Consider the following 25,857-nt stretch of genomic DNA (forward strand, 5'->3'; position numbering starts at 1 on the left):
ATAGAGCTGGTCTGAGAAGGCATAGCACAGCAGTCTAGCTCTTCCATTCCACAACACTGGAGTACAAAGAAGGGGCCATTCAAGCTCTGTACCAGGAAGCTACTGCTCACTCAAATGTTTTCTAACCCTTATGCTTAACCCGCATCTTTGCTGTTCGATTTTCATTGAAACAGTAAAACACCACGACACTTTCTTACCTGCATGTGTCTTCCGAAGCACTTAATGTAAGAGTGAGGGAAAGACTTCAGATAACTGCTACTCTTCTTCAAATCTTTAGGCTATTACCAGGGCAGGAGTATCCACGGATGAATCACGTTTTCATTTCACCATTTCAAGAAGTTATTCCTTACACATTTGTTGCCATGTGAACTACCTGTGCTAGGACCACAGCACCTGGTAATACGTGTTTTCAGGATTAGTCAATGAAAATCACTTCGTGCCTCTGCTGGAAACCAGGTAATTGGTCTTGCAACATTTTCTTCCTAAGCTAATGGTTGAAACCGTATTTTGGCTGAATTCATTGAAGTCCACATCCATGTTGCAGTCCATCCATGCTTGCAAATTAGTGGGGCCTTAACCTGTCCTGTTTTCTACGGGTGATTTGCATGTGAAAGCTAGGGAAGCTCCCTATTTCCCTCTCAGCCTGCTCCACTTGAATTCTCTGATGGCTAGAAGAGAGAAAGCTCATTAACTTTCTCAACAACAGTTTGTAAGGTCTCTTATTCTCCTATTAGCCACTAAGTCCTCAAAACCTTCCGTATGGTACTAGCTTCTGCTGCTAACCCTCATGAAATTTAATGGAAATTGGTCACTGGGCTCAAAAGTCAGTGGGAGGATTGACTGGTGCATGTAGAGAGCATCAGTCTGTAAGTCCTGACAAACAACCGAGAACCCATTATTATATTTAAATATATGTGCATTTCAGCTTGTTTACTTACAGAAGTATCAGGACTGACAAATCATATGCCCCTTGCTGAAAGACTCAGGCATGCAGTCAAACCTGTCTGTCAGTGCTGCTAATACAGCTACAGGACAGAGACATTTTTGCTCATGGAAATCCATTATGGAAATTCCTACAGTGCTGTTGGGAATTAGCAAAATTTCTCATTTGGAGGAGGAGCCATTCACTTCCAGAGTGACAAAACCCATGTGAACATGACCTTTCCCTTAGTGTTCTTCGGGAATAAACCTCTCTGGCTTCATGTATACAAGTGAAAAGAGCAAAACCAGGGCAAACTCACTCTTTCCTTCTTGTACCTCAGGTTTTCCACATGATTAAACAAATGTAAAATCTGTGATTTAGAACAGAAAGTCCTGGAAGGGTCTGAAATGATGATTTTCTCAAATCTGCTTATGCTAAAGAGGGAAATGTGGGAATCCTTGTCATTTTTTCATGGTCAGGCAGGCATTTTAAAAGTGTCTTGGAAGAAACTAATGTTTCTGAGCATTCAGATTCTCAAGTTCGTTCTGGTTGTGATCCCGCCTGCAGGTCAGTAATTTCACATGACCCCAGCTATTAGTATAAATAGCAGAAGAGGCTGAATTTGTTAGTGACATTGCAGCCTGTAATTGCTATGGTGTTAGAGCTCCTAGACTGAACCCTGCTGGTTTGTGCAAGGTAATGAAGGAAAAAAAGAGTTTTTAGACTGCATGCTCACAATCCTATCAGAATATATTCCGATTCAGACCATATTTTGGTGGGTTTTGACCTATTCCAACTTGACAAATGGATATCAACATAGATAATAAATACAGTCTAACTACTACGGCTAGCTTAAATGTCTAGAGATACTTAGATGCTTGGAATTGCCATTTGTGTAGACTAATGGCTGTAGGAGAAGCCTAAACTCTCAAATCATGTACCTGCATTAGGCTCTTGCAATTAGAAGCTGATCCCCTCAGCCTCACATAACATTTCAACATATGAATTCCTTTATTAAGAACATTCATTGATAATACCATGCAATGTATATTCATAAAATGTTTTCTGGAATGTAAATTAATGTCAGATTTTATTATTTTTTTAATACTAATTCTAAAGTTTTATTCCTACAATGAGATCACAACTAGAGTACTTCTGACCTCGAGAGCCTGTGCACAGTACAGGGATTTGTGCTGAGAGCTGGCATACCATGTAGTTTCTAAAATGACACCACGTAAATGAGGTCATGACTTAGGAGATTACTTGGTCATCCCAAGTCTGGAATGTTTCATTGTAGCCTATGTGTGCTATAGGAACACTATGTGAATTGTCAGACAATGAAATTGCAACCATGCAAAGCGCAAGGTTTTAATCTTATAATTTGCCTTGATTCTTGTGTATTAACCCTTGCAATTGCTTCTCTAGCCGATCCATTTTGGCTCATCGCCGTGTGTTGGTTTGACCAACGCTTGGAAATTCTCAGGCGCTTAAGTTGCGTGCCCTGGTAATGACAGCACGTTCCGAATTCCAAGTGCAAAATAATTGTTCCTTAACAAGGGAGAGAACTGGGAAACCGATACGAGTATGTGAAACATTACGTTTTAAAATGTCAAGTACCAGTTGTCCACACGTAGGGTTTGATAAGCCCTCTCAAGGAGAACAGGTACTGTAGAAACGCAGCGGACACGAGGTTTGCCAAGGAGCGCCTGTAGGGGCAGATAATTACATGTCAGTAAACATAAAATCCCAGAGTGTTTCCTCTGCCTTTGCAAGTTGCTACATTAGCACCCTGGGTTTATTCAAAAGAAAGCATTAGGCGCTGAGTGCTAATGGCTTTCCTGCAGAATCCTGTGTTCATCTTTCCCTTCGGACGCTGCAGTTCCTTGGGGTCCTCCTTTCATCAGCAACCTTTGCTGCGCCTTCTGCTCGTGCTCAGATTAACTATCACTCCGTTAGCGACAGTCAGACGTGTTTGAAACCACAGCGCCTTCCGCAGCTACACGTGAAGAAGCACAAGGACGTGAAGACTGAAAGAAGTACAGGGAAAGCGCTGTTTTCCGCCACCGTGGGTATTTTAAAGTGTTTTAACAAGCCATTAATTGCTCTGATCTAGACAGCGACAGTGCCCGTGACTGTAGAAAGAATTACACGCAGACGTCCCCGCCACACCACACTGACGCAGGCAATCACGGCGGCTCTGCCCACACAGCTCCTCCCGCCCCCACAGCCGCCACGTCACGTCACACCTTCCCCCCCCACTTCCCGTTCCCGTTCCCGCTGCCCGGCGGCGGGTCGCAGCGCGCATGCGTAATGCCAACCTCCCGCGCGGCCTGCGGGCGCCCCTCAGCGTCCGGCGCGGGAAGCGACGGGGGATGGAGGAGGAGGAGAAGGAGGAGGCGGATGAAGAGGGAGGCCGCGCTTCCGGCCTCCATTTTATACAAACAGCAGCGGGCCGGAGGTTGAGGCTGCGCGGCTCAGCTCGGGCTTTCCTGTGGGTGCGGGAGGGCGGCTTTCTGAGGGTGGGCGCGTGTCTGTTGGCGCCGCGCCGCCCCCCGCCCTGCCGTGCTCCGCCCTGCCCTTCCCGCCCGGCGCGGTGATGGGCGCCCCCCGCTGCCTGCGGAAGTTCCGCCCCGCTCGCTGAGCCCATCCGAGCGCCCGCGGCTCCGAGCGGCTCCGTGTGCCGGGCGGGGGGCGGAGAGGGGCAGGCCCGGCGGCATGGAGCAGGGCGTGGGGGGCCATCCGGTGACCCTCATCATCAAGGCGCCCAACCAGAAGTATACCGACCAGACCGTCAGCTGCTTTCTGGACTGGACCGTGGGCAGGCTGAAGTCGCACCTCTCCGACGTTTACCCCAGCAAACCGGTGAGCTGTCGGGCGGCCCGTCTCGTTCGTCTCGCTGTCGAGGTGGGGTCTTCGGAGCTGGGGAGGTGGCCGTGCACGGCTCAGGGCCTGCGCAGGGCGAAATAAACAAGGACGAGTCCCGCTTCCACAGCTGGCTTGGCTCCCTGCTAACGGGGGAGTCCGAGCATAAACAGCTGCTCTGGTAGGGGCTTTTAAGGAGATGGCAGTTCCGTGTGCTGCTGAAGGCTGCTAGTCTTGCTGAAGGCTGCTAGTCTTGCTCCGCTGAACTTCCCTAGAGCAGCGTTTGTATCTGTTAATCAAATCCAGGGCTAATCTCTGTAAAAGTGTGCGTTCTGTCTGCAGTGATCGCAGTACTCCTGGCATAGCCAGGGTACTCAGGGGTGGGGCAGGTAGGTGAGCATTTGTAATGTCATCTGAAACGTGGGATTGAACAGCCTCTTGACAATTCTTTCCTCTTTTCTTTTGGAGTGCCATTTTTTTGAGGTGGGGCTGGAAACTGCCATCAGCTGTTTTCATAGAATTATTGAACTGCTCAGGTTGGAAAAGATCTTAAAGATCATCAAGTCCAACCGCAGCCTGACCATGCTACCCTAACTGTTGCAGGCGGAGGCAATGCAACACCTAACTCTAACAACCCTCTGCTAAATCATGTCCCTGAGCACCACATCCAAATGGTTTTAAACACAGCCAGGGATGGTGACTCAATCACCTCCCTGGGGAGCCTATTCCAGTGCTTAACAACCCTTTCTATAAAGAAGTCTTTCCTGATATATATCCTAAATCTCCACTGGCACAACTTGAAGCCTTTTCCCCTCATCCTGTCACCAGTGAGAAGAGACTGACCCTGCTCTGCTGCAGTCACCTTTCAGATATGTGAAGAGAGCAATAAAGTCTCCCCTCAGTCTCCTTTTCCCCAGACTAAACAGCCCTGGTTCCTTCAGTCTCCTTGCAGACTTGTGTGACAGTAGTGGCTGTATTTTCGGCCGTTAATGTGAAAATGTACAGACTTCTGTTCAACATGGGAAATGCATTTCTTTCCCAAGTTAAGTTCTGAATTTGGCTAATGAAAGAGGTTACGAAAAACCATCCTAGTAATGGAAGCATAACACCTGCTTGGAATGGCAGTCATATAGAGCAGTGTGTTTGATTCTTCTGAAAACCTGTTCCAGAAAAACTGGACAAAGACAGTGATTGACTTTGTCTCTGCATTACGGTGACATGTAGGGCCTGGACTTTGCTGTGCAAAATGCCTGACAAAGGTTGCCTTTATATTGTAAATGATTAGTGTTCACCTAAGTCAATAAAATAATTACTGACAGTTTAATTTTTTTGTGATTTTTGTGGGAGGGGAAAGAGGAAAACATGCCTAAAACAGTAGCATTGTGTCCGAAAGGGATTTCTTCTGAAGGAGAAAACAGGAGAAAAGCAGTTAGAAGTTGCATCACTGATGTGCTGTATTTGAGAACTTGTGGACTTAGTTACTGCTTTTATTTGCTCCCTTCTGAGAGGCTACCCACTGCAAAAAAGACAAAGACACTGCTTCAGTTGATTGCTGCCTCTTCCTTGCTAGAATGTCCTCTTGTGGGATGTTTGTATTCAAACACTCATTTTCTGATTCACCCTACGAGCTTGCTGAAATGATCTTCTAGGAGGAATCCCTTATGAACAAGAGGTTTTTATGTTGAGTTGCATTAACCAGTATTATGATGCTACATTTCAGTTGCCTGAAGTGTCTGTCTCCTGTTAAAAATTGATTCCTCAGTGCCTCTTACCTTGCTAAAATGCAGTTCAGAATTTACTGCTCAGTATTAAAATGAGCAGTTTAGAATCCCCAGAACTGTTCTGGATTAGATAATAGCAGTTTCTTTAGTGAAAATTATCTCAATATTTCAATTTAATTTGGCTTTAATGTACTTACAATTTGTTTGTAATTAAACACAATATTGTTACTTCATAGAGCCTTTGAAATTAATAGCGTGGGAATGTAAGAAAAGGATCTCCTCTGTGGTCAAATTGGAAAGCTTATCTTTTGTAGTTCTGATGTAGTCTTGCTGCTTTTATAGCTTTAATTTAACGTTTATTTACACTCTTGTGCTTTTAAGATGCTCTATTTATTGTTTTTTAAACAGAGCAGCATCAGAAACTTGTCAGTAAAATGCCTGCATTCCATGGATGTGGTATGTCCTGGAAATAACTTCTCCACGCTATTTTAAAAGTGTGAGAGTACAGCAGCTGCTGTATGCAAGCATTGCAATGTTCTCAAAGCAAAAGATGCAAAATAAGTCAGCTATTGCTGCAGAACAATCCTGCAAGTTTCCATGTGTGACTATTCTCCTATGTGTGTCTAAATGTAGTTTCTTTTCTAATTGGTAAACTAATGGTGAATTTGATAACAGCACTTCAAGTAACTGTTTATTGAGGGCATATCTTCAGAAAATGTGATTGTTGAAATAGGCAAGTGAGAGGCTGGGCTATGAGGCAGTGTCATTTGTGGCTACTAGATACAGTCGTGTGGATTACTTACATGAGTACATATAAATTCCAAGTACAGGCAGATATAAATTGAGTTAGGTGGTGTTAAAGCTGGAATTTATACTTTACAGAAACACCAAGGTAGGAAAAAACCTTCAAGATCATTTGGTCCAACCATCCACCCATCAGCAATAGTTCTCACTAAACCATTTCTCAACACAAAATCCAACTGTTCTTTGAACACCTCCAGGGTCGGTGACTCCACCACCTCCCTGTGCAGCCCATTCCAGTGCCTGACCACTCTTTCAGAGGAGTACTATTTCCTAACATCCAGCCTGAATCTGCCCTGGTGCAGCTTGAAGCCATTTGCTCTAGTTCTGTCACCAGTTACACAAGAGAAGAGGCCGACCCCCAGCTCACTGCAACCTCCCTTCAGGTCGCCAACCAGCAGCCCAGGCTGCCCAGAGCCACATCCAGCCTGGCCTTGAATGCCTGCAGGGATGGGGCATCCACAGCCTCCTTGGGCAGCCTGTGCCAGTGCGTTACCATCCTATGGGTGAAAAACATCCTCCCAGTATCCAACCTAAACCTCTCCTGTCTCCATTTAAAACCATTCCCCCTTGTCCTATCACTGTTCACCCTTGTAAACAGCTGTTCCCCCTCCTATTTATAAGCTCCCTTCAAGTACTGAAAGGCCACAATGAGGTCTCACCAGAGCCTTCTCTTCTCCAATCTAAATTGTTCCCTCTTCTCCAAGCTAAAGCAATCCTAGTTTCCTCAACTTTTCCTCATAGGAGGTTGTAACTTCCCTAAAATAAATGTTTATTGAAGAAAAGAGTACTTGGAAAGTCATCCATGCATCTCAAACCTGTTGGATCTTGCATTCTGAGTCTTAATCACTGTTATCAGTTATGCCCACAAACATTAATTTAAAACTCCTGCTTCTCATTTCCTGTAGTACCTGTCACCTAGCATGTATTTTCCCACAGTTCTAACCATATGTGGTTCTTTGGGTTTTTATTTCCTATGGAAGAGTGGCAGAGAGGTTGAATGACCTGAAAGCCAGATGTCTTGTAACTGTAGCTGGGGACAGGTCAGAGACTGTGTTCCTAAAAGGCCTTACTTCATTATCTTTACTTGAATGGTTTTGGAAGCTTTCTTGGCATATTTGCCTTGAATCAAGCACTGTAGGAGTCTTGCTTGAAAAATGTAAGAAGAAAAGCTGATAAATTGCTGATTTAAAATTCATAGCTTTTGGATTATGATCAGAAAATTGTCTTTTCCATCCCAAGATTGAGCTTTAGCTTTTGAGTCCTTAAATTGTTTTATCTCGTGTTTTGAATTTGCTTCTCGAACTGGGGCAGCAGTTGGTGGTTTGAAGTCCTTTTCCATCCCAGTTCAATGTTTGGTCCAGCAGCCAGCGTGTTGTTGTTTCAGACAGGAGCTGGGCTGATGAATCCTCTCTGGCAGAGGATGAGTTCAATGCCTGTTTGGTTTGCTTTGGCATATGTATGAATTGATAAAGATGAAAACACAATGATTTCTTCCATCTACAGGTATTTAAAAACAAACAAAAAAAAAAACACACAAAAAAACCTCTCAGGTTTCAGGATTCTAGGATGGGTTTAACCCTGAGAATTACAAGGGATGATTCTTGCAGTGCACAGTTAGATATCTAAGCTATGTAGGGAGCAACATGGAGTTCAGGACTTCTTCCTGCATTAATGTCCCTGGCCTGATATGTTTAACAGCATTCAATTTTTGTTAAATTAAGCTGTAAGCATTTATTTTTTTAGCTTTTTTTTTTTTTTTTTTTTCATTTGGGGAGCTGAAACGCATTACTACTATAGTAGTTAGATCAGAGGGGTCATTTTAATCCACCTGTTCCTTATCTCTAAAGGGTTTATTTATTAAAGCACTTGTATCATGCTTGTAAAGGGTGCTTTGTTAGATGGGGAAGTCTGTATCTATGATATTGAAGGAAAGGATCTGAATTGGAGCATGTAGGATATGGTGTTGTGGGCCATATGCTGTGCTCCTGAGCTGCTGTTGGATGGTGGTACAAAATTCTTGGCTTAGAGCTGCTGCTTGTTTTTGCTTTGTTTGAACTGAGCCTGTCCCAGGCCCTAGCAGTGGTGTCTGAGACTTCTTCCTGGCTCTGCTCATGATTTAAAAGCAACAGGTTTCTTACTTAGGAAGTCACAGCTTTCTGCTATCTTGATGCTGTGCTGCGAAATGTAGATGTTCTGAGAACGCCTTCCCCAGATATAAAATGCAAGTCGACTTTTGTCCTGCTGGGAACCTGTTCCTGACTGAAACAAGCAGTCAGTGAAACGGTGTGGTGCAAAGAATTCAGTTGGATTTGAGAGACTGGCTTCTTGTTGCTGTTTTAAAAGAATAAGTCAGTAGAAATAGAAATAGAAGTGCTGGCTTTCAGTTCATGGCACTGTTTAGCCAGTGGAGCTGGAACTTCATAGCTCTGTGTTGTCAGGCTTAGAAAAGTTGTTCTCTGTGTCACTAATTAAAAATGCAGGATGAAAAGGAGTATAGGAAATGCTTCTTCAGCATAAGTGACAGAAGAAGTTCTGAGCTACGTGTGAGCCACTCACAATTTAAAGCCATGAACTTGGTCATGTACAACTAGTATGACTTCAGATGATTATGAAGTTTGTAAAGCAGAACCTACTCAGATTTAATGCATACTTAAAATTCTTGGCTTGAAGTATTCCTAAATCTTGTGACTGGAATATCTGGGGGAAGAGTGAAGTTCCGTAACTCTTCTGTTTTCTCCTGGTCTCTGGATGTCACGAAAAGGTTATAGCCAGGGCTTCTGTGAGAGATTTACCTTGTTTGTGTGAATTTCAGCTGTTTGGGCCTTAGTGTTACTGTGCCTGCAGAGAAAGCAGCTGGGGAGACTGGGGGAGGGCAGAAAGAAAGAGAGAAGTGGTGTAAGGCTGGCTGCTGGGATGGTGGGAAGATTCTTCAAATATTTCATGCTGATATTGCCTGTCAGTTCCGCTGGTGTTAGCCTAGATCTCTTCGTCTAGCATTTGGTTAGGTTAGCATTCTTTCTGGTGATAAAAGCCTGGATTAACTTACAGTACAAGCAGGTAGCTAAACTGAAGTTGGTAAGGGTTGGGTTCTCTGTTGAAAAACAAAGCACTTGTTTCTGTATGGGTGAACATTTAGAAGCTTTTCTCAGGAAAGGAACTGTTTGTTCACAAAGTTACAGCAGCTTCAGTTACATGCTTTAGACAACTGTATCAACAGGGTACCACAAATACAATCACTATGCTCTCAGCTGAGAGTATTTAAATGTTACTGCCTTACAATTAGAGCGCGAGGTATTTTTAAATAAGTCTTTATTATTACACAGTTCTAAAGTGTGGAAGTACTAAGAACAGGCAAAGAAACTTAGTCAAGTTCGAGGGCTCCTTGTAAAAAGGAAACTCCTTTTGCTTCTAAATGTTCTTTGCTCCCTTCCTCTGTGTTTCTTCTTTCTGTTTTATGTTTTCTTTGGAGGGCTGTCGGGTGGTGGGAGATGGAGTTGGTAATGGACAGACTAATAACAGAAATTCCTTACAGAAAAAAAATTGAACCCTGTCCATCTCCTGTCTATTTTAATGACCGTTCCATCATTCCATTGTTCTACTAATTTTTTTTCCCCTTGCTCCAGCCACTTCTCTGTCTGCTTTCCCAGCAAGTGTGTGGGAATGGGAGCAGGGTAAAGAGTGACTCTTCTGGAAATGAATTTTGAAATGTACTTAATGGTTGTCTAGAGCAGCATTTACAGTTAAGTGTTGTTGCATGTTAGGGCACTCTTGGTGAGTGCTTAACAGCAGAACTTCTTTTCAGAAGCAAATAGCCAGCTGGACTTGGAAGACCTGTGAAATGTTTTAAAGACTGTCCATTGGTGGTTGGAATGCTAAGGGTTTTTTCTCATCTGCAAATGTTATCACCAGCTGTATGTCTGTACAGCTGGAAAAAGCTAAATTCCTTTCTTTGTCCCATCTCCTAGTCCACAAAGGATCAGAGACTGGTGTATTCTGGCAGACTGCTTCCCGATCACCTGCAGCTGAAAGATGTTCTCAGAAAAGTAAGCTTTATATCAACACCGTATGATTGCTGAGCAAAAACACATTGTAGGAAATAGGAATGTAGTTTGCATTGTTTAACTTCAAATTTTAATAATAAGGTACAACATGTGACCAACTGAATAATGTTGATGTAATTTTGGAAAAATGTGTTTTTTCAAGTATCCCTTGTTTGTATGATTGCAACGCTTGTGGACTGAGGGATGTTTCTGATTGATGAGAGAGCTAGCCTGCCTAAGTCCCAAACAAGGGTTATGTAATGGGGAGTGACTTCTTGGACATTTCCTGCTTTGACTCAAGCAGGATTATTTAACAGAACTCAGAGTTTTGGACATCATTTCATTTCCTGTAGTTACTGAAATCCAACAACTTATGCTTAACACACAAAAAACAAAAGGGACTTGTGAGCAAGCTAAGGGTGATGTTTTACATGCAAGTAAAGACTTTCAAATTCATTGGTGGCTTTGCTGGGAAAGTTATCTGTAGTCCTGGCTTTATTCTTCAGGTATTAAGCTATTCCTGGTGTTTAAAACAAAATGCAAGAACAAGAAATTTCTTTATTTTACTGGCTTATCTGACTTTGTGTTCCTTAGGCAACGTGTAGATTAAATCCAAATCCTGAACACTCGTGACATGTGATGTCTGACATCTTGAAATACACATGCTTGCTTCTATGTTTGGATTTGCATAGCTGAAGTGGATGCTGTTAAGAAATAGAGACTTCATTATGTTAGTAAAGTTCCTAATAGAAAAAGAAATACCCTGAAGGGGGCGGAGTATCAAGAGCTTTTTGTGTTCTGATGTTGATGCTAACAGATAGTTTAGTGCACCGCTAACTATTCTTCACACTTCCAGCAAGCAGACCTGGGTGCATCAATAGCTGTATCTAGGAAATGTTTTAAGTCACAGTTATTACATCTTGCAAGCATTAAATAGGTAAGGTCAGCAATACAGTTCACAAGTGTTGGTAGTGATGCTTTTTAGTAAAGCACTGATGTTAAACTCAGTGTAAAAACTGCCGAGTTGAGTTACTTTTCCATTTTGTGCAGAGTAAAGTCTCTTCCAAAGGAGAATAATTCCATAGTAGAAGTGAGCAACTGAAGTTGCATGTCAAATATGGAGAAAGTGATGCAGTGCAGTCCTGAGTGCTGCTTAAGTTGGCTGCTGCTGTTCCTTCACCATCTTGATTCTGTGGGAAATCTTATGAAGTTGGATTTACCTGCTTACTAAAAATGGGATTGTATTTACTGTGTGTAAGTTTACTACAGAACTGAACTGAATGTAAAAATACTCACCTAATTTTGCTCAAAGCAAAGATTGTGATGGCAAAATCAAGTCTAAGCCCCTTAAATTCACTTGATCTGCCTACAGCAAGCTCTCTCACAGTAGATGCAAACGATGTCAAGCCTTGTTAACCTGATAAACTGTCTTCCTTCAGTATTCAAGGGATGTTTTTAAGAGTGTTTTAATTGATGCAGCCCTCAGGTTCAGTTATGGATACTTACTGAATTTAGAAAAATATCCAACAGCTGTAAGTACAAAGGCTTTAAAGGCAGGGGGGAGGTTGAGCTTTTGAAAGAAAGATATGATTACTCTTGATTTCAATTTCAGTCTCTATTCTTCCTATTCATGTAACTATGAGTTCCTGTTATTCTGAGAGGATTTACTAAGTCTTCCAGATTAGCTCTGTGATCCTTGCTTTTTTGATACTGAACAATGTCCTTTTGCTGATAAGAAATACCTGGAGGCTGGATGGCTTCAAGCATAGTGATTTTCAACGTGCTATATATGAATAACATGTTTTAATAAACAGTCACTTTCTGCCTTCCTTTACCTCTCTGAGTCACTTAAGTTCTTTTGTAGAAAGAAGGTAAGTAGTGGTTAGGTTCAAGGCCTTTGGCTTGCTAGAATACTGATGGCTTGTGTTCAGTGCTATCTCATTATTGCTTGCTGTCACCAACTAGTAGGAAGTGAGAGTGTAACAGTGAGGCTGTGCTTGTGCCTAGGAACTGATTTATGCAGAGGAGTTGCAGAGAGCGTGCATAGAGAGAGGCTGTGCTAGCCAGAATGCACAGTGATACAGAAAAAGCAGTTATGCAGGTTTTTTTATTCCTAAAGGTCAAAGCTGAAAAATGAGTAAATGCTTTTTACATTTTTTTTATACTTCAAAAGGAACAGTATTTCTAAATGTCATTGCATTATATGCTGTAGTCTGACTGCACTGCACTGATTTCAGTAGGGGATAGCTTTTTTTTTTCTAGTATATTTGCATATAAAATTTGATTACAGTGAAGCTGTGGTGTGCAACTTAAGTATGCACAGCTATTTTTGTTGCTGTGGCAAGATGTTTTCATTTGGTACAGTAGAACAGATTCATCTTGCAGTTTGCTATGACATCTGTGTTTTGTAGGGGAGCATATTCACAAAGATCTAGTGCAAGCTGATTACTTGCATTGCTGACGTGCTATGAGTGGTCCTGTTGGTTCACTTCCTCACTTACAAGTATTTAGGAATACTCAAATCTGGTTGGTGCTTTGCATAGCATTTTCAGATGTGGAGTATCTTAGCTGGGTGGTATCTGCAGGGTAGGCTTGAGTTAAGCTTAAACTGCAGTGGCTAGTACGTTTTTCTTATCTTGTCCTGCTCGTGGAATTCTACTCCATTCTTTGTTTTTCCTGTTACTGAATAACTCTCTTCATTGAATCTTAACACAAATGAAGACATTCTTACCGTTTGGAGAACTGAGCACTGTCAGGAGTGTGATTTTTTTTATTATTATTTTTTTATTTTTCCCCCAAAATAAAAGTCAAAGCCTAACCTTGGCTTCCTTACATTTCCCTTGTGTGTTGTTTCGTTGTTCTGCTAGGCTGCAGCGTTAGGGGAAACTGTGGGTAAGTGAATGCTTAGCATGTGATTGTGGTCAGCTATGGAGAAAAAGTTAGTTCTGAAACAATAAATATCTCTTGTTCTAGGCTTGGTTTTTGTTTTGTGATCTCTATTTTGTGTAATGTATCTTTACTGATTAAAAAGGACATTTTGAAAGTGGCTTTTTAAACAGTGTTTTTGCATGTAAATTTTGCAAATATTGTTGTTTTAGCTCTTCCATCTCTTTGATTTTTAGCAGGATGAATATCATATGGTTCATCTGGTGTGTACTTCCCGGACACCCCCAAGTTCTCCAAAGCCAAGCACCAGTAGAGGTGGTCACGGAGCTTCAACCTCCAGCAGTAGCTCAGTGAGTTCTTTTTAATACGAGGACATGAATTTCTTCTACACCAAGGAAGCTTTCCAGCAGGCTATCTTCTCTTTTCTAAAATTTTACTGTGAAAGTGCGTGGTGAAAGCAGAGTATATCTTATGGATGTGTAGAATTACACTTGATTATTCAAAGGTGCCACTTTATTTAACTAAACAAACTGTAACATGTCATGTTTTTCAGATACACTGCTTCCTCTAACCTATTATTTCTTCCCCACTTTATGGAACAGTATTTCCTTCCTTTCCTTTCCTTCCATCTTCCCATATCCTTGTAGTTCTGATTAGTCTTGTGAATCCCTTCTGTTGAATAGAGACCAGTCAAATTAGTGCCTTCCTTTTGAGAATGGTGGAACTTGGCCACTGTTCATTCTGCCTGACAAGAACTGGCCTGGACTTTGTCAGTTTTGAAGCAGTCAGTAGTGTTGGTAGGCTGTAAGGAGATGAGGAATAGAAAGCATTTGTAATGCTGTATTAGTAAGTTGTTCATAGGTTCTTTTTTTTTGGTACATTTTGAGTTCTGTTCTTCACCCTTCCCATCTCCTACACTGAAGTGATGTTCTTTAGTTGTACTGAGTTTTAACAGAACGGAAAGTAACGTTTCTGCTGCTGATGTGCTGGTTGTCACTGTAATCTTCTTGGCTTTTCCAGAGCTGATGGTATGAAGTGATCCACAAAGGTTAGTCAGAAAGGGGAGTATACAGAACTGTTATTCATCTGTGGTGTGTTGCTTATCAACACGTAAAATGCCCTTTCAGTAATAAGCTTCCTGTCTTGATTCTCTAATTGCTGGTGTTTCTGACTGCTGTGTGACGTAAAAATTGACAGTTCAGTGGGAGAAGAGTGGATAGTCAGTGCAACATCTGTCCAAAGACTGTTGTACTTCTGAACAGCAATATAAGTACAAAGGGATCTTTTGTTTTATTGTGGCGTAGATTAGTTAAACGTGATGTTAATAACTGCATTAATGAGTACTTAAAGCAGTCACAGTGTGCATTGTTAAATTTATGATACTTGGAAGGAAGCAACCAAATTCCAAGGCTTGAATGGCCTTTGTTCTTCCATTTGTTATTTTTGTTTTCCCTGTCTAGTGATGATTTTTTCTTGTATTCCTTTGCAGGGCAAGTATGATGAAGATGTCTTAAATAGTTGCAGCTCCTCAGTTACTGAGTTGTCAGATTTGAAGAGAGGTTTTTGTTTTTGTTTACGAGTAAACATCACAATAATGCTTAGCAATAGGATTTGGGGATATAATAAAACTAAAATAATGCATCTTGTAACCAAATTACAGTCTTGTGGTGGTGACAAATGGTATAGGAGATCCTCCTGTTGTCCTGCTTCCAGAATTAAGTGTTTGTCCTGGGATGTGTTGAAGGCCTGAGACCCTGTGTAGGTGTGATCATGGGAGCCTGCAGAGTTCCTATGTACTTTCTTGTTACTCCCTTCCTCTACTCTAGCAGCTGGCACAGTAACTTGGATTGGGTAACTATCAGGTTGAATTTGGTGATTAGAAGAGTAAACTGGGAAACTGAAGACAAGGACAGAGAAGAGTATTTCGTTCTACAGCAGGCACCTCTTGTCTCTGAATGTGAAGCCACAACCTGAGTTCATAATGACATCTATTAAGAATGTGTTAGCAGCAGCCTCTAGAATTCGCTGCTGCTAAATATTTTTTTAATTAAGCTTTTCTTTGTCTCAGCTTTTCAAAACCTTGTTTCCCAGTGATTTGTGGATTTCCCTTGGAGCTGTCAAATGTTGTGTGCTTCTGCAAACTTTATTTCATGTGCACCTGAGTGCAATTTTGATTCTTTTTCTGTTTTTAACTAAAACCTTGCCAGAGAAGATACAACCCCAGTAGTCTTGCTTGTTGCTTAAATACACAATAGAACAGTTATAAACCAAAACATTAAAGCAAATAATTGTTTTAGGACACGATTGTAACTTTTGTTATTGTGGTAAAAATATCCCTAACCTCAGTTTCATTTATTATGAAGAGTTTGGACCATTCTGGATCAACTGCTGCCTCACCCACAAACCAAGAAGCTTCATCTCCATCTTTGAACACTGGTGCAGATGGAGTGAGACATCGTAATCTCCCACAAGCACAGAGTGATCCCACAGCGAGCCACCAGTTTCCTTATTTAATGCAGGGGTAAGTGGGACTGGAAGAGCTAAGGATTGCTTTGTACTCTTCAGAATACTCTTAAATGTTCCCTTACAATTATGCTTCTTTAGCAGTCTTCAGAATGACTCGGCTGTTTTGTCTCAAAGCATAAGTCACGTTTAGAAGCACTTTTTCATATGGGCATTGATGGTTTTAAGCCAGGAGTGCTTTCTGCTCTTGATGTTCTGCTGATGGGAGCAAACGTTTATCTAGTGGTTGTAGTTAATGGATGTAGCTGATCAAATTATTGTCTGCTTGCTCTTTCTTGGCCTTTATTGGAATCAACAAGGCTAAATTTTTACGAGAATATGATGATTCTTGATTTTTTGACACATACAAAATTCAACTCTTGTTCATAATGTAACCCATCTATACACTTGCTGATCTGTTAACTTTCAAACTCTTTTTCTTTTTTGCACTTACAAAGTAGCTTTAGGAAATCTTCTCCTGCATGATCTTCTAATTATTAATGCTGGTTTAGTTTTCTTCCAATGGGAAGGCAGGAGGATAATGTATTCTTATATGTTAGCTCATCAGGGAATGCTTTCAAGAATTATTTTTTTTTTACAAGATGTTCTCCAGTAGTGCTGTGTATAGTTTGCAGGTATTTTTACTGAATACTGGGAGGAGGCCCACAAAAACGTGTGACTCTGCCAATGATAATGCTTATTTCCCTCACTGAGGAAAACAGGTGTCAAGAACTGTTAAAAATGTTATTTAGATTTGCTTCAGTTGGTTCCTGTTCTGTTGGAGTAACCTCGACTGTTCTGTTTTCATCCTGAGTTCTTTCAGGTCCATTTTATTATTCATCTGAAATGTGATCTCTCCTGATCTCTCTTTGTCATTCAGTGGAGCATTCATGTTGTTCTGACCACATCAGAACCACCCTGTGGAAGTGGTTATGCTTGCCTTTATGACAAAGCTAGATGACAGTAGGTTGACTGACAGGACTATGGCTCAGTGTGCTGTAAATTAATTCCAGGAGCAGTTCTTGCATATTATGTTACTCATCTGTAAGATGTTTATTTTTCTTTTAAAATTAACTTTTCACATAAATGTACCCTGAACGTGATATTTTTTTTCCTGTCAGTATGCATGGTGAACTGAATAGCCTGCAGACTTCAAAACAGCAGAATTGTTTGTTATGGCAGGTGAAATAATTAAGATACACTTAGGAAGAGTCGGTTTAGAAGTCATTAGTGTTCAAAAAATGATTTTAAGTTATTCTAAGAATGTATCTGTGTTAGCAGTTCCTGTGGATTGAGAGGAAGGGATTTGTAGACTGATGGAGGTGCTGAGGGCTTGGCAGCAACACTCACATATTTCAGGGCTTTCTGTCCTGTTTGGATTACATCTACAGTGATCAGCTAGCATGTGTGCATACCAGGCTGGATGTGGCTCTGGGCAGCCTGGTCTGGTTGTTGGCAACCCTGCACATAACAGAGGGCTTGAAAATAGATGATCACTGTGGTCCTTTTCAGCCCAGGCCATTCTGTGATTCAGTGATTTGTTGCTGAAGTGCATTAGCAGTGCTTCTGAAGCACGTCTTTCAATTCAGTGAAACTCAAAGGAAATCCAGATGGTGACCCAAGAGCATTCTTCCATGCAGTTAAAAGAATAGTACGAAGAAATAACTGGGAGATTTGCTGCAAGAGTACAGTCCTGATCTGAATAGAGATGCCATAATAAATGCATTTTAAATAACCCTAAGTCTTCTTGTAAGGCTGAATTAATGGAGCAGTATGAAAAACTGAGATCTTTTTTTCTTTGGGCTGCTAGGAACTGGCTTTGCTCTGCTGTAATAGCTGGTCTGTGCCAGTATCTGTACTCTGATGTCTATTTGAGACACCTTTTTTAGTTCTGTTAGTAGTCTTCTCAATTAGTGTGCTGAAGCAAAAGCAGATGCATCTGCTGCCTCTGTTCCAGGAATATGAAATACCTTCTGCTGCTGTAGATATTCTCTTAAACATCATGTGGGGCAATGAAATCTGGCATTAATGTAATTCTTACATAGACACTGACTTGTTACCAGCACTGGAGTTTTGTAGCTGAAACTTATGTTGTTTTGTGAATTTTTCTTGTTGTTTCATGACCAAACACAGCTTTCTTCTAGCTGCATGATGAACTGTAGACTCTACTGATGAGCAGAGGTCTGCATTCATGAGGTTCCATTCACTTGAGCATTTTGCAGTAGGGTAATTAGTACAAATAAATAGCAGAAATACTTGGCAATAAAGTGTTGGTTTTTGGTGTTTATTTCAGTTCCTGACACAAAACTTCAGTGTACAAATCAAATCCTGTTTAAGAAAACAGCTAAGTCAGATTTTTCAATTTTGTTCTCTGTAATATTTCAACATTTTTTCTTGCTTCAAAGTTTTTATAAATTGCATTGTCTAAAAATCTAGATTTGAGATGGGGCTGGACAAGCAGTCTGCTTGAGTCCCAAGTCAGTCTTTCTCTGTGGAGAGCCAGAGCAGTGTTGTCTGCTCCTATGGACTTAATTGAGGGCCTCACTGTAGTGTGTGGGTACAACAAGCAGAACAGATGGGTTCAGTCCTGAAATGACTTGTGTTTCAGATTGGAGACTACTTGGAAGCAGTGAATGGATGAGAAACATGAAGGTGGTGGGATTGTTTGTCAAGTGTGGGCAGCCCACCTAAAGGAATGTTTTTGCATTGTGTACGTGCTAATATTTGTGACAGAATGACATACAGACAGCAAACAGAATGTTCCAGAACACAAATACCAGCTTTGCTTTGTCGGTAGCATTTGCTTGCTGCATTGTCTTAAAGTAGCAAGTATGCTGAGGAGGATGTTGAAATAGCACTTGAAGTTGATATCCTAGTCTCATGTGAGATTACTAGTGAATGTCTTTGGCCAAGGGTGTTGAACACATGCATTTCTTGTCAGTGATGTGAGATGACAAAGACTTTTATCAAAAATAATAACGACTAAATCCAAAAACAAGCTGAGTTGTAGCAGAGTTGCTTGGCAGGCTCCCATCCTGAATGGCAGTGAAATACTTCCTCACGTATAAGATGAAAAAAAGTTTGGATTCCTTCCTCCCAGCTTCCCTTCTGTATGTGCCTGATAAACTATGGAAGTCTCTTGCTGATGCCTTTGTGGGGAGTGCCTAACTTAGAGATCAGGTGTAATTTGTGGAACTATTAGAATCACAGAACCACAGAATTGCTCAGGTTGGAAAAGACCTTCAAGATCATCAAGTCCAACCACAACCTAACCATGCTACCCTAACTAACAGCCCTCAGCTTGCTGCCTGCAGTCTGAATGAACTTCATACCTTAAACTCTCACGCTATCCTGAAAGATATCCATGTTTACTACAGTTCAGTTCATCGGAACCTTTGGGGGAAAGTGTTAGAAATCTTGCCAGAACACACTGTGTGATCGAGGTAAGAGCGGCCAGAAGGTTTAAAAGCAGACAAACTTATGAAGTTCCTATATGTAAGTTTTTATTTCTTGTGTGTGAATCAGAGTGAAAAGCCTGTAGGGAGGAGAATCCCTTATGCTGTTAAGTATGAAGTGGGAAGAATAATGCATTTTCAGTGTTCTACCAGTTGTGGTCCAGACTATGTATCTGAAAGATGAGTTTTGATCTCTTTGCTTATGTTCAGTCCTTTGTCAGCAATCATAATGGTGTTATTTCTGAAAGAAAGCTACAGAAACTTGTAAGTCTTACTTTTCCCATAATGACCCTAAGGCATCAGAATTTAAAAGGAATTAAATGGATGAATTTCTGCAGTTACACACAATTTTAATGAATTGACAGCTTGTTCTTTTTGTCCCAGAGATGAAGCTAGTGACAGAAATCTGAAGTTCAGAAATGCCAGTTTTCTTTATATGGAAATAACTCACTAATTTACTGTATGAAAGTGAAGAGCTCTTTTGCAATAGTGTGGATGATCTTGCCGTATTTCAATGTTATTTAAGTGCATTGCTTCAGAAGGACAAATGAAATGAGAAGTGTTACTTCAGCTGTTTTTTAGTACTGGGGCATTTTATAAATGTGGGAATACAGAACTGAATATTTGTCTTTTAATCCTTCCACAGCAATATAGGCAACCAATTTCCAGGCCAGGCTATTCCTGCTGGATTTCCTGTGTATCCTGCATTCAGTCCCTTACAGATGATATGGTGGCAACAAATGTATGCACGTCAGTACTACATGCAATAGTAAGTTTACATTATATTAGGTGGTGCTGTATTACAGGAATGAAATGAAGATCTTAAATACTATTTGCAGCATCAGAATGTTTGTGCTTGCTTTGTCTGGATGTGCTGTTTTTACATGGACAAACTTTATCCAAAAAAATTTACAAAATCTAGCTTTGGATTGGAATTAAATTATTAATAAGTAAAGATTTAAGGGAAAAAATGTTTTGACCTGTGTTATATCTGAAATTGTGTGTTCAGCAGTGCAGGGAAGAAGACAAGAGTAGCCTTAGAAACTCTTTCGTGCTTTTTGACTGAAGTTTTGTATTTGAATCTTCAGCCAAGCTGCTGTTTCAGCCCAAGTGACATCCAGCACTGAACCAGTGAGATCTGCGGTCGCTCAGGCTGTAAATTCCCAACGTGCTCCTGCAAATGAGCCTGCAGCAGTGCCGAATGTAGCCATCCAGGAGAACAGGCCTGTGAACCCCAATGTTCAGATGAACGCCCAGGGAGGCCCTGTGGTGAATGAGGAGGACTTCAACCGGGATTGGCTGGACTGGATGTACACGTTCTCCAGAGCAGCCATTCTTCTGAGCATTGTGTACTTCTATTCTTCCTTCAGTCGGTTTGTCATGGTGATGGGAGCCATGCTACTGGTTTACTTGTGAGTACAACACTTCAGTGTAACCACAGATCAGATACAGGGAATATAGTGCTAGTGTGCAGCCTTTAAACTGTGAGTAATGCTTCAAATACAAAAGTTTAGTTATTGTTCCTTCATTCTAAGGTGTGTGTTCAAATCTAAATTTCAAATGAGTAGAGCCAGTTTGAAGGGAGGGGGGAAGGCATTCATGAAATGTTTTTACAGTAACTTGGATACAGCTTAACACTTGAAACACAGTGCTTTTAAATGTCAGTGATATTGACAGAGTGGTATTGTAGAAATGTAGAATTTGGGGATGGAAATTAAGAAAGCAGGTGTTGGGGAGGGAAGTTTGTGTAATAACTCAGGAGTGTTCTTGTGTAAAGCTAAAAACTTTACTGCTTGTATTTGAAGAGAGAACTGCGGAGCTAAGCTCATTTGTACATCAAGAATGCATGAAATCTGCAGAGCAAATTGTCAGGCAGAAATAAGGGCTTGACACTTTTGCTTTCATTATGTATCATACAGACCTACGCTCTGCCCCATTTGTTAGGATGTATCAGTACTGTTGTTGTCAGTTCCCTTATTGAGAGAAAGTACATCTTCTGGCTCGGGAACCTAGCAAGACTTTTCTTAACTCAGAATTCAAGGAATAGCCATTCTATCTTGAAATAAGACTTCTGGAAAAGTGGATACAACTTGTTCATTTGAAAGCAGTTGTACAAATTAATGCAATGGCAAAGGAAAAATTATCTTTCCTTTTAAAAGAGATTCTCAGCTGCTCCATTTTCTTACATAGACACCAGGCTGGATGGTTCCCCTTTAGGCAAGAGGGTGGCCAGCAACAAGCAGCCAATAATGTGGAAGGGAACCGTGATGGGCAAAATGCAAATAATCCTGATCTTGAAGAGATGGTGAGTAGAAGCATACATACTTTACAATATAATGCCTAGAAGCCTTACAAGGTATATGCAACTACCTGTTGATAATAGAAAAGACGATTTAGCATTGAGAACATGTAAGATGGAAGCGCTGTGGGAGGTGCTTAAATCTATTCAGCCTGTTCACACTGGAACAGGTTGCCCAAGGAGGCTGTGATGCCCCATCCCTGCAGGCATTCAAGGCCAGGCTGGATGTGGCTCTGGGCAGCCTGGGCTGCTGGTTGGCGACCTGCACACAGCAGGGGGTTGGAACTGGATGAGCACTGTGGTCCTTTTCAACCCAGGCCATTCCATGATTCTATCTTTTCAGTCTGTTTGTCTCTACTTCAGTTGCATACCTTCACTTAATGCAGTACAATACTGCTGTTAGCTTTTGTTGGAGCTCTGAAAGGAAGTGGCTGAATTGCTTTAATTTCTGCTTTCGAAGGAACGACTTATGGATGACGGGATTGATGAAGACAGTGGAGAAGATGCTGGTGAAGATGCCAATATAGAGCAGCAGCCTGGATTCATGGCTTCTGCTTGGTCCTTTATCACAACCTTCTTCACATCACTCATCCCTGAAGGGCCTCCACAGGTTGGCAATTAAAATGAAAGAGGAACTGCATCAGACAGTCTCAGTAGCCATACATAGAAGTGGAGCAGATTCTAGAGAGTGTTTTAAACGCAGTGCAATTTCATAAAATTTATAATGTTATCTTTTTGATCACGGTGTACAAAAATGTGTAATTTTTTTCTTTTGGCTTTCTCATGCATTATGTATTTTAAGCACAAGTGGACTACTAAATGCTTTCCTTAAGATTCTTCTTTTTCTGAAGAATGAAATGTAAAGATACTGGTCTTCCATGTTTTATTTTAATTTCAGATGTGTATTACACTGAGGCAAAAAGCTTGTACTTAATCTGCACCATTACCTCTTTAAAGAGCTGTTACAAATCATGAACATTGACAGATTTTCCTAAATGCTGACTGAATAACTTCAGTGTATCTTGAGTTAGCTCCATGCAGGTATGAATTGAGATTTGGAGTTTGCATCATTCCCACAAGAATGGTGTTAACACAAGGTTTACTTGTTAAAGGCATGTTGTCTTCATGCTGCAGAATACCGAGCCTCTTTTTGTATCTTTAGGAAGCTGAAAGCTTTTTATTGAGGCTCAGTGAAGTTCATTAAATTTAGAGATGGCTGACAGCTCTTCAAAGAGAATCAAAAGTGATGGGACAAACCTTAAATGTTTGATACACACAGTACTTTTTAAAAAACAGCTGTACTGGGGGGAAAACATGTAAATTAGTTTTTTTAATAAAAACTATTATGGCAACTCTTTTGGATGTTTATATGCATATTTGAATGCAGACAACTAAACGGTGCATTGTTAAGGAGGAGGATGTGATTGAGAGTGGAATAAAGTTAATCACGGTGGCATTACTGATACTGTCTACAGTGATATGTTTGTAGCAGTGCCATACCACTACAGATAGGAGCTCAGCATCATGGTATCTGTATTCTCTTTGTATTCTTTCTAAAATAAAGCTGAAACAAAGAAAATTTTACATTAGAGAATGACAGCGCTGCTGTCAGTTTTCAGTTTACTTCAGATTTTACACTGTTTGCTTCTATTTGTCCTTAATTTTGAAATTATCATGTTTTACCTACCTTCTGTATGGCTGCTGGGATCCTGTTAATCTGTGACCAAAATTAAGCCACATTTCTATTTTTCATTTACAGAGCAAGACTCTTAAATAGGTCTGAACAATGAAGGTTTTGTTTTCAGCCTGCTCATGACAAACTACCGAAGCTGTGCAGTGAAAATTTAAGCTTGCATCTTGTTTGGTTTGATCTTCTTAAAACATTTGTCAGGTTTTCTAGGCCTTGTGGAGAGTTGAATTTCAATCTGGGGGAAAAATAAATGTGAACTATGATTTTTAATTTAAACAGCTTTAGAGTTTTTTGTAGCTCATAAAACGTTCTCTATAACGAATCCTTCAGTAAAGGAGAAGTAGATGTGTCTTTAAAGCATCAATCATTTTATGGATAGATAGCAGTGATGAATAAATCATATTTAATATGATGTTTTACTCCCCCGTTACTGTGGACAGCTGCTTTCAGTTGAGAAGAACTGTTATGAAGACTTCTTTTTAAGGAGTGACAGTGGGGCAGTCTTGGCTGCCATTGGACTTGCTTGATCAAAAATTGGTAAGTTCAGAAACTTGCTTATGGGGTTTTGAGTACTGTAGCCATAGAATTGAGCAGCGTGACATACGTGGTGATAAAGAAGAAAAGCCTAGGAAAACACTTCTCTGTATCTTTGTAGGAATTTTCTTACAGAATAAAACAAAAATTATGTAGTGTGTGGCTGAATGCAGAGCTAGATTCTGAATGGCAGCAAATCTTTAGCATGAGAAGCAATGAGAAGCATAAGAATTAAGGCAGCATAGGATGTGCTTTGGTATTTATGTTTCTGTAATGTGCCTGTGCATTACCTGCCATTTTTTAATAAGAAGAAGTGGTTGAAATTTATCTTTCTTTCACCTTACAGGAGGGCATGAAATGGCAGGTACTTGATATTGAGAGGAAGTCTGTGCACCAGCTAGCAGATCTATGCCAGCATGTTCAGGAGCTTCGTAGTGTGGTAAGGTAGAGATGGGGAATGCTCCATCCATCCATAACACTTGGTGTGAAGAGGCAGATGAGATCCACAGTACTGATGTGGGAGGTATATGAAAGGAGCTTATGCAGGACTGAGGAAATAGAGCAAGAAAGGTATCGTGCTTTCTCCAACAATGCTTTAGAACTGAGATGTGTCTCTGTGGACTTACAGTGGCTTTTTGATCACAATTTACACTGTATTTAGCAACGCCACTGTTTAACAAACAAATGTGGTATATACCCAAGCTTTTTCTAGTTTAAAATAATGAGTGGTTAAAGGGATTGTTTTTCTCCTGTTGATTTAAGAGCTTACAAGCTCTTCCTGGTGTTACTTCTTGCTGTAGAGACCTTGATGGACAGCCTTTATGTTCTGCTGCTTCCTGTTGCTCTAACATTCACATAAGCCACAGTGCAGCTTTAGGAAAAGGCAGCTTCTGCCTCACATGTACTTTGCTGCTGTCTTACTGCAGTAGAGGGAAAATACTTCATGAAGTGAAGTTCATAATGGTAATAGGTGATGTGAAAGCAGTTTGTTGGAGCATGTGATGTGAATAATCATGTTTCTGCTGCTTGTTTCCCATGCAATCTGAAAGCTTTCTAGCATACACTTCATCAGCAACCTTTGCTACTGCAAGGAAGTCCAGAATTTATGCCAGCATCATGACTGTGGACATACTTGAATTTTTTGGGCATGTCCAGATAGACAGTGGCAGGTAGGATTGCAGCCAAACTAGATGTGCTTGTGCATCTGCACCAGGTTGTAGGAATGCATTTACTTTTGCACAGACTAGCTGCCAAAGTATCCAGGCTGATACTGTATTGCTTGTGATTGGAAAGCTTTGATGCATTAAGTATTGGAGTTAATTTAAGTAATGTCACCGTGGTCTTACAGTAGAAGTACAGGCAGGGCAACGTGGAGTGGGATGTGAGTTACCATACCTCAACTCTTGTTTGTTTCAAAGCCATTGCTCATCCCAGTAATAAGATAATGTGAGGTAATAAAAATCTCAAGATTTTCATTCCAAAAAAGAAGAAAAAGAAATTGCAGTATTCTGTGTGGCAGTGGTTCTGTGTCAGTGCTGGGCTCTACAGTGCCTGTAATGTGGGAGGCAGCCTCATGCTGTCAGCTGGTTTTATTCACTGGCTGTTGTTTACTGAAGGCCTTGCTTTTGAAAGAGGAGAGGGAGACTAATTGGAATGCTTAGCAGTTCAAGTGTACTTGAAAGACAGTTTGCTCAGTAGTGCTTGTTGGAGTAGAGGGAAGTGCAAACCTGGACCTGGAAGAACTATCCATAAAAAAAAAAAAGATTAAGCTGGTGTTTAATCCCCCTTAAAAGTTAAAGAAGCAAGCAGTGTGCCATGGCAGAATGGGCAGAATGTGCAATATTCTTTTATTTCTTTAATGTAAAGAAACCATATTTATGATGCTGATCTACTGATGTGATTTTATTAGAATTATTTTTAGGATATGGGCTGAGGAAGCTGAAGTCATTCTGCTCATCTTTGTTTAAGCTTATGTTTAGCGTTCTGGCCTGTGAACCTGCCTGTAATAAATTTTTTTTGTGGCTGCAGGAGGAGCAGAAGGGAAGGAGGAATTATAATCCCAGGCGTTCTTTTCAACTGCTTGTTCATAAAATATCATTTCATGACACTAACTGTTAACTGTTGTTCTTACCCTAACTTAGT

The 25,857-nt window shown here is 40.9% G+C and overlaps 1 protein-coding gene across 4 annotated transcripts; it reads left to right on the forward strand.

The window, feature by feature from the left end:
* Nucleotides 1-3,350: 3,350 nt before the first annotated feature.
* On the forward strand, nucleotides 3,351-23,075 carry HERPUD2 (HERPUD family member 2). Of its 4 annotated transcripts, none has more exons than XM_052692662.1 (8): nucleotides 3,351-3,784; nucleotides 10,275-10,352; nucleotides 13,475-13,585; nucleotides 15,599-15,756; nucleotides 19,839-19,961; nucleotides 20,281-20,604; nucleotides 21,383-21,497; nucleotides 21,952-23,075. In XM_052692662.1, exons 1-8 carry the CDS (start codon nucleotides 3,638-3,640, stop codon nucleotides 22,111-22,113), a joined length of 1,218 nt encoding a protein of 405 aa, XP_052548622.1. In that variant the 5' UTR covers nucleotides 3,351-3,637; the 3' UTR covers nucleotides 22,114-23,075. The 4 variants fall into 4 exon arrangements, with proteins under 4 accessions (XP_052548622.1, XP_052548621.1, XP_052548623.1 ...); XM_052692661.1 differs by having other exon boundaries at nucleotides 3,352-3,784; nucleotides 13,472-13,585; XM_052692663.1 differs by lacking the exon at nucleotides 10,275-10,352 and having other exon boundaries at nucleotides 3,352-3,784; nucleotides 13,472-13,585.
* Nucleotides 23,076-25,857: the final 2,782 nt, after the last annotated feature.

Source organism: Tympanuchus pallidicinctus, unplaced genomic scaffold (genome assembly GCF_026119805.1).
Source record: "Tympanuchus pallidicinctus isolate F22 unplaced genomic scaffold, pur_lepc_1.0 scaffold3, whole genome shotgun sequence".
NCBI classification, from domain to species: Eukaryota; Metazoa; Chordata; class Aves; order Galliformes; family Phasianidae; genus Tympanuchus; species Tympanuchus pallidicinctus.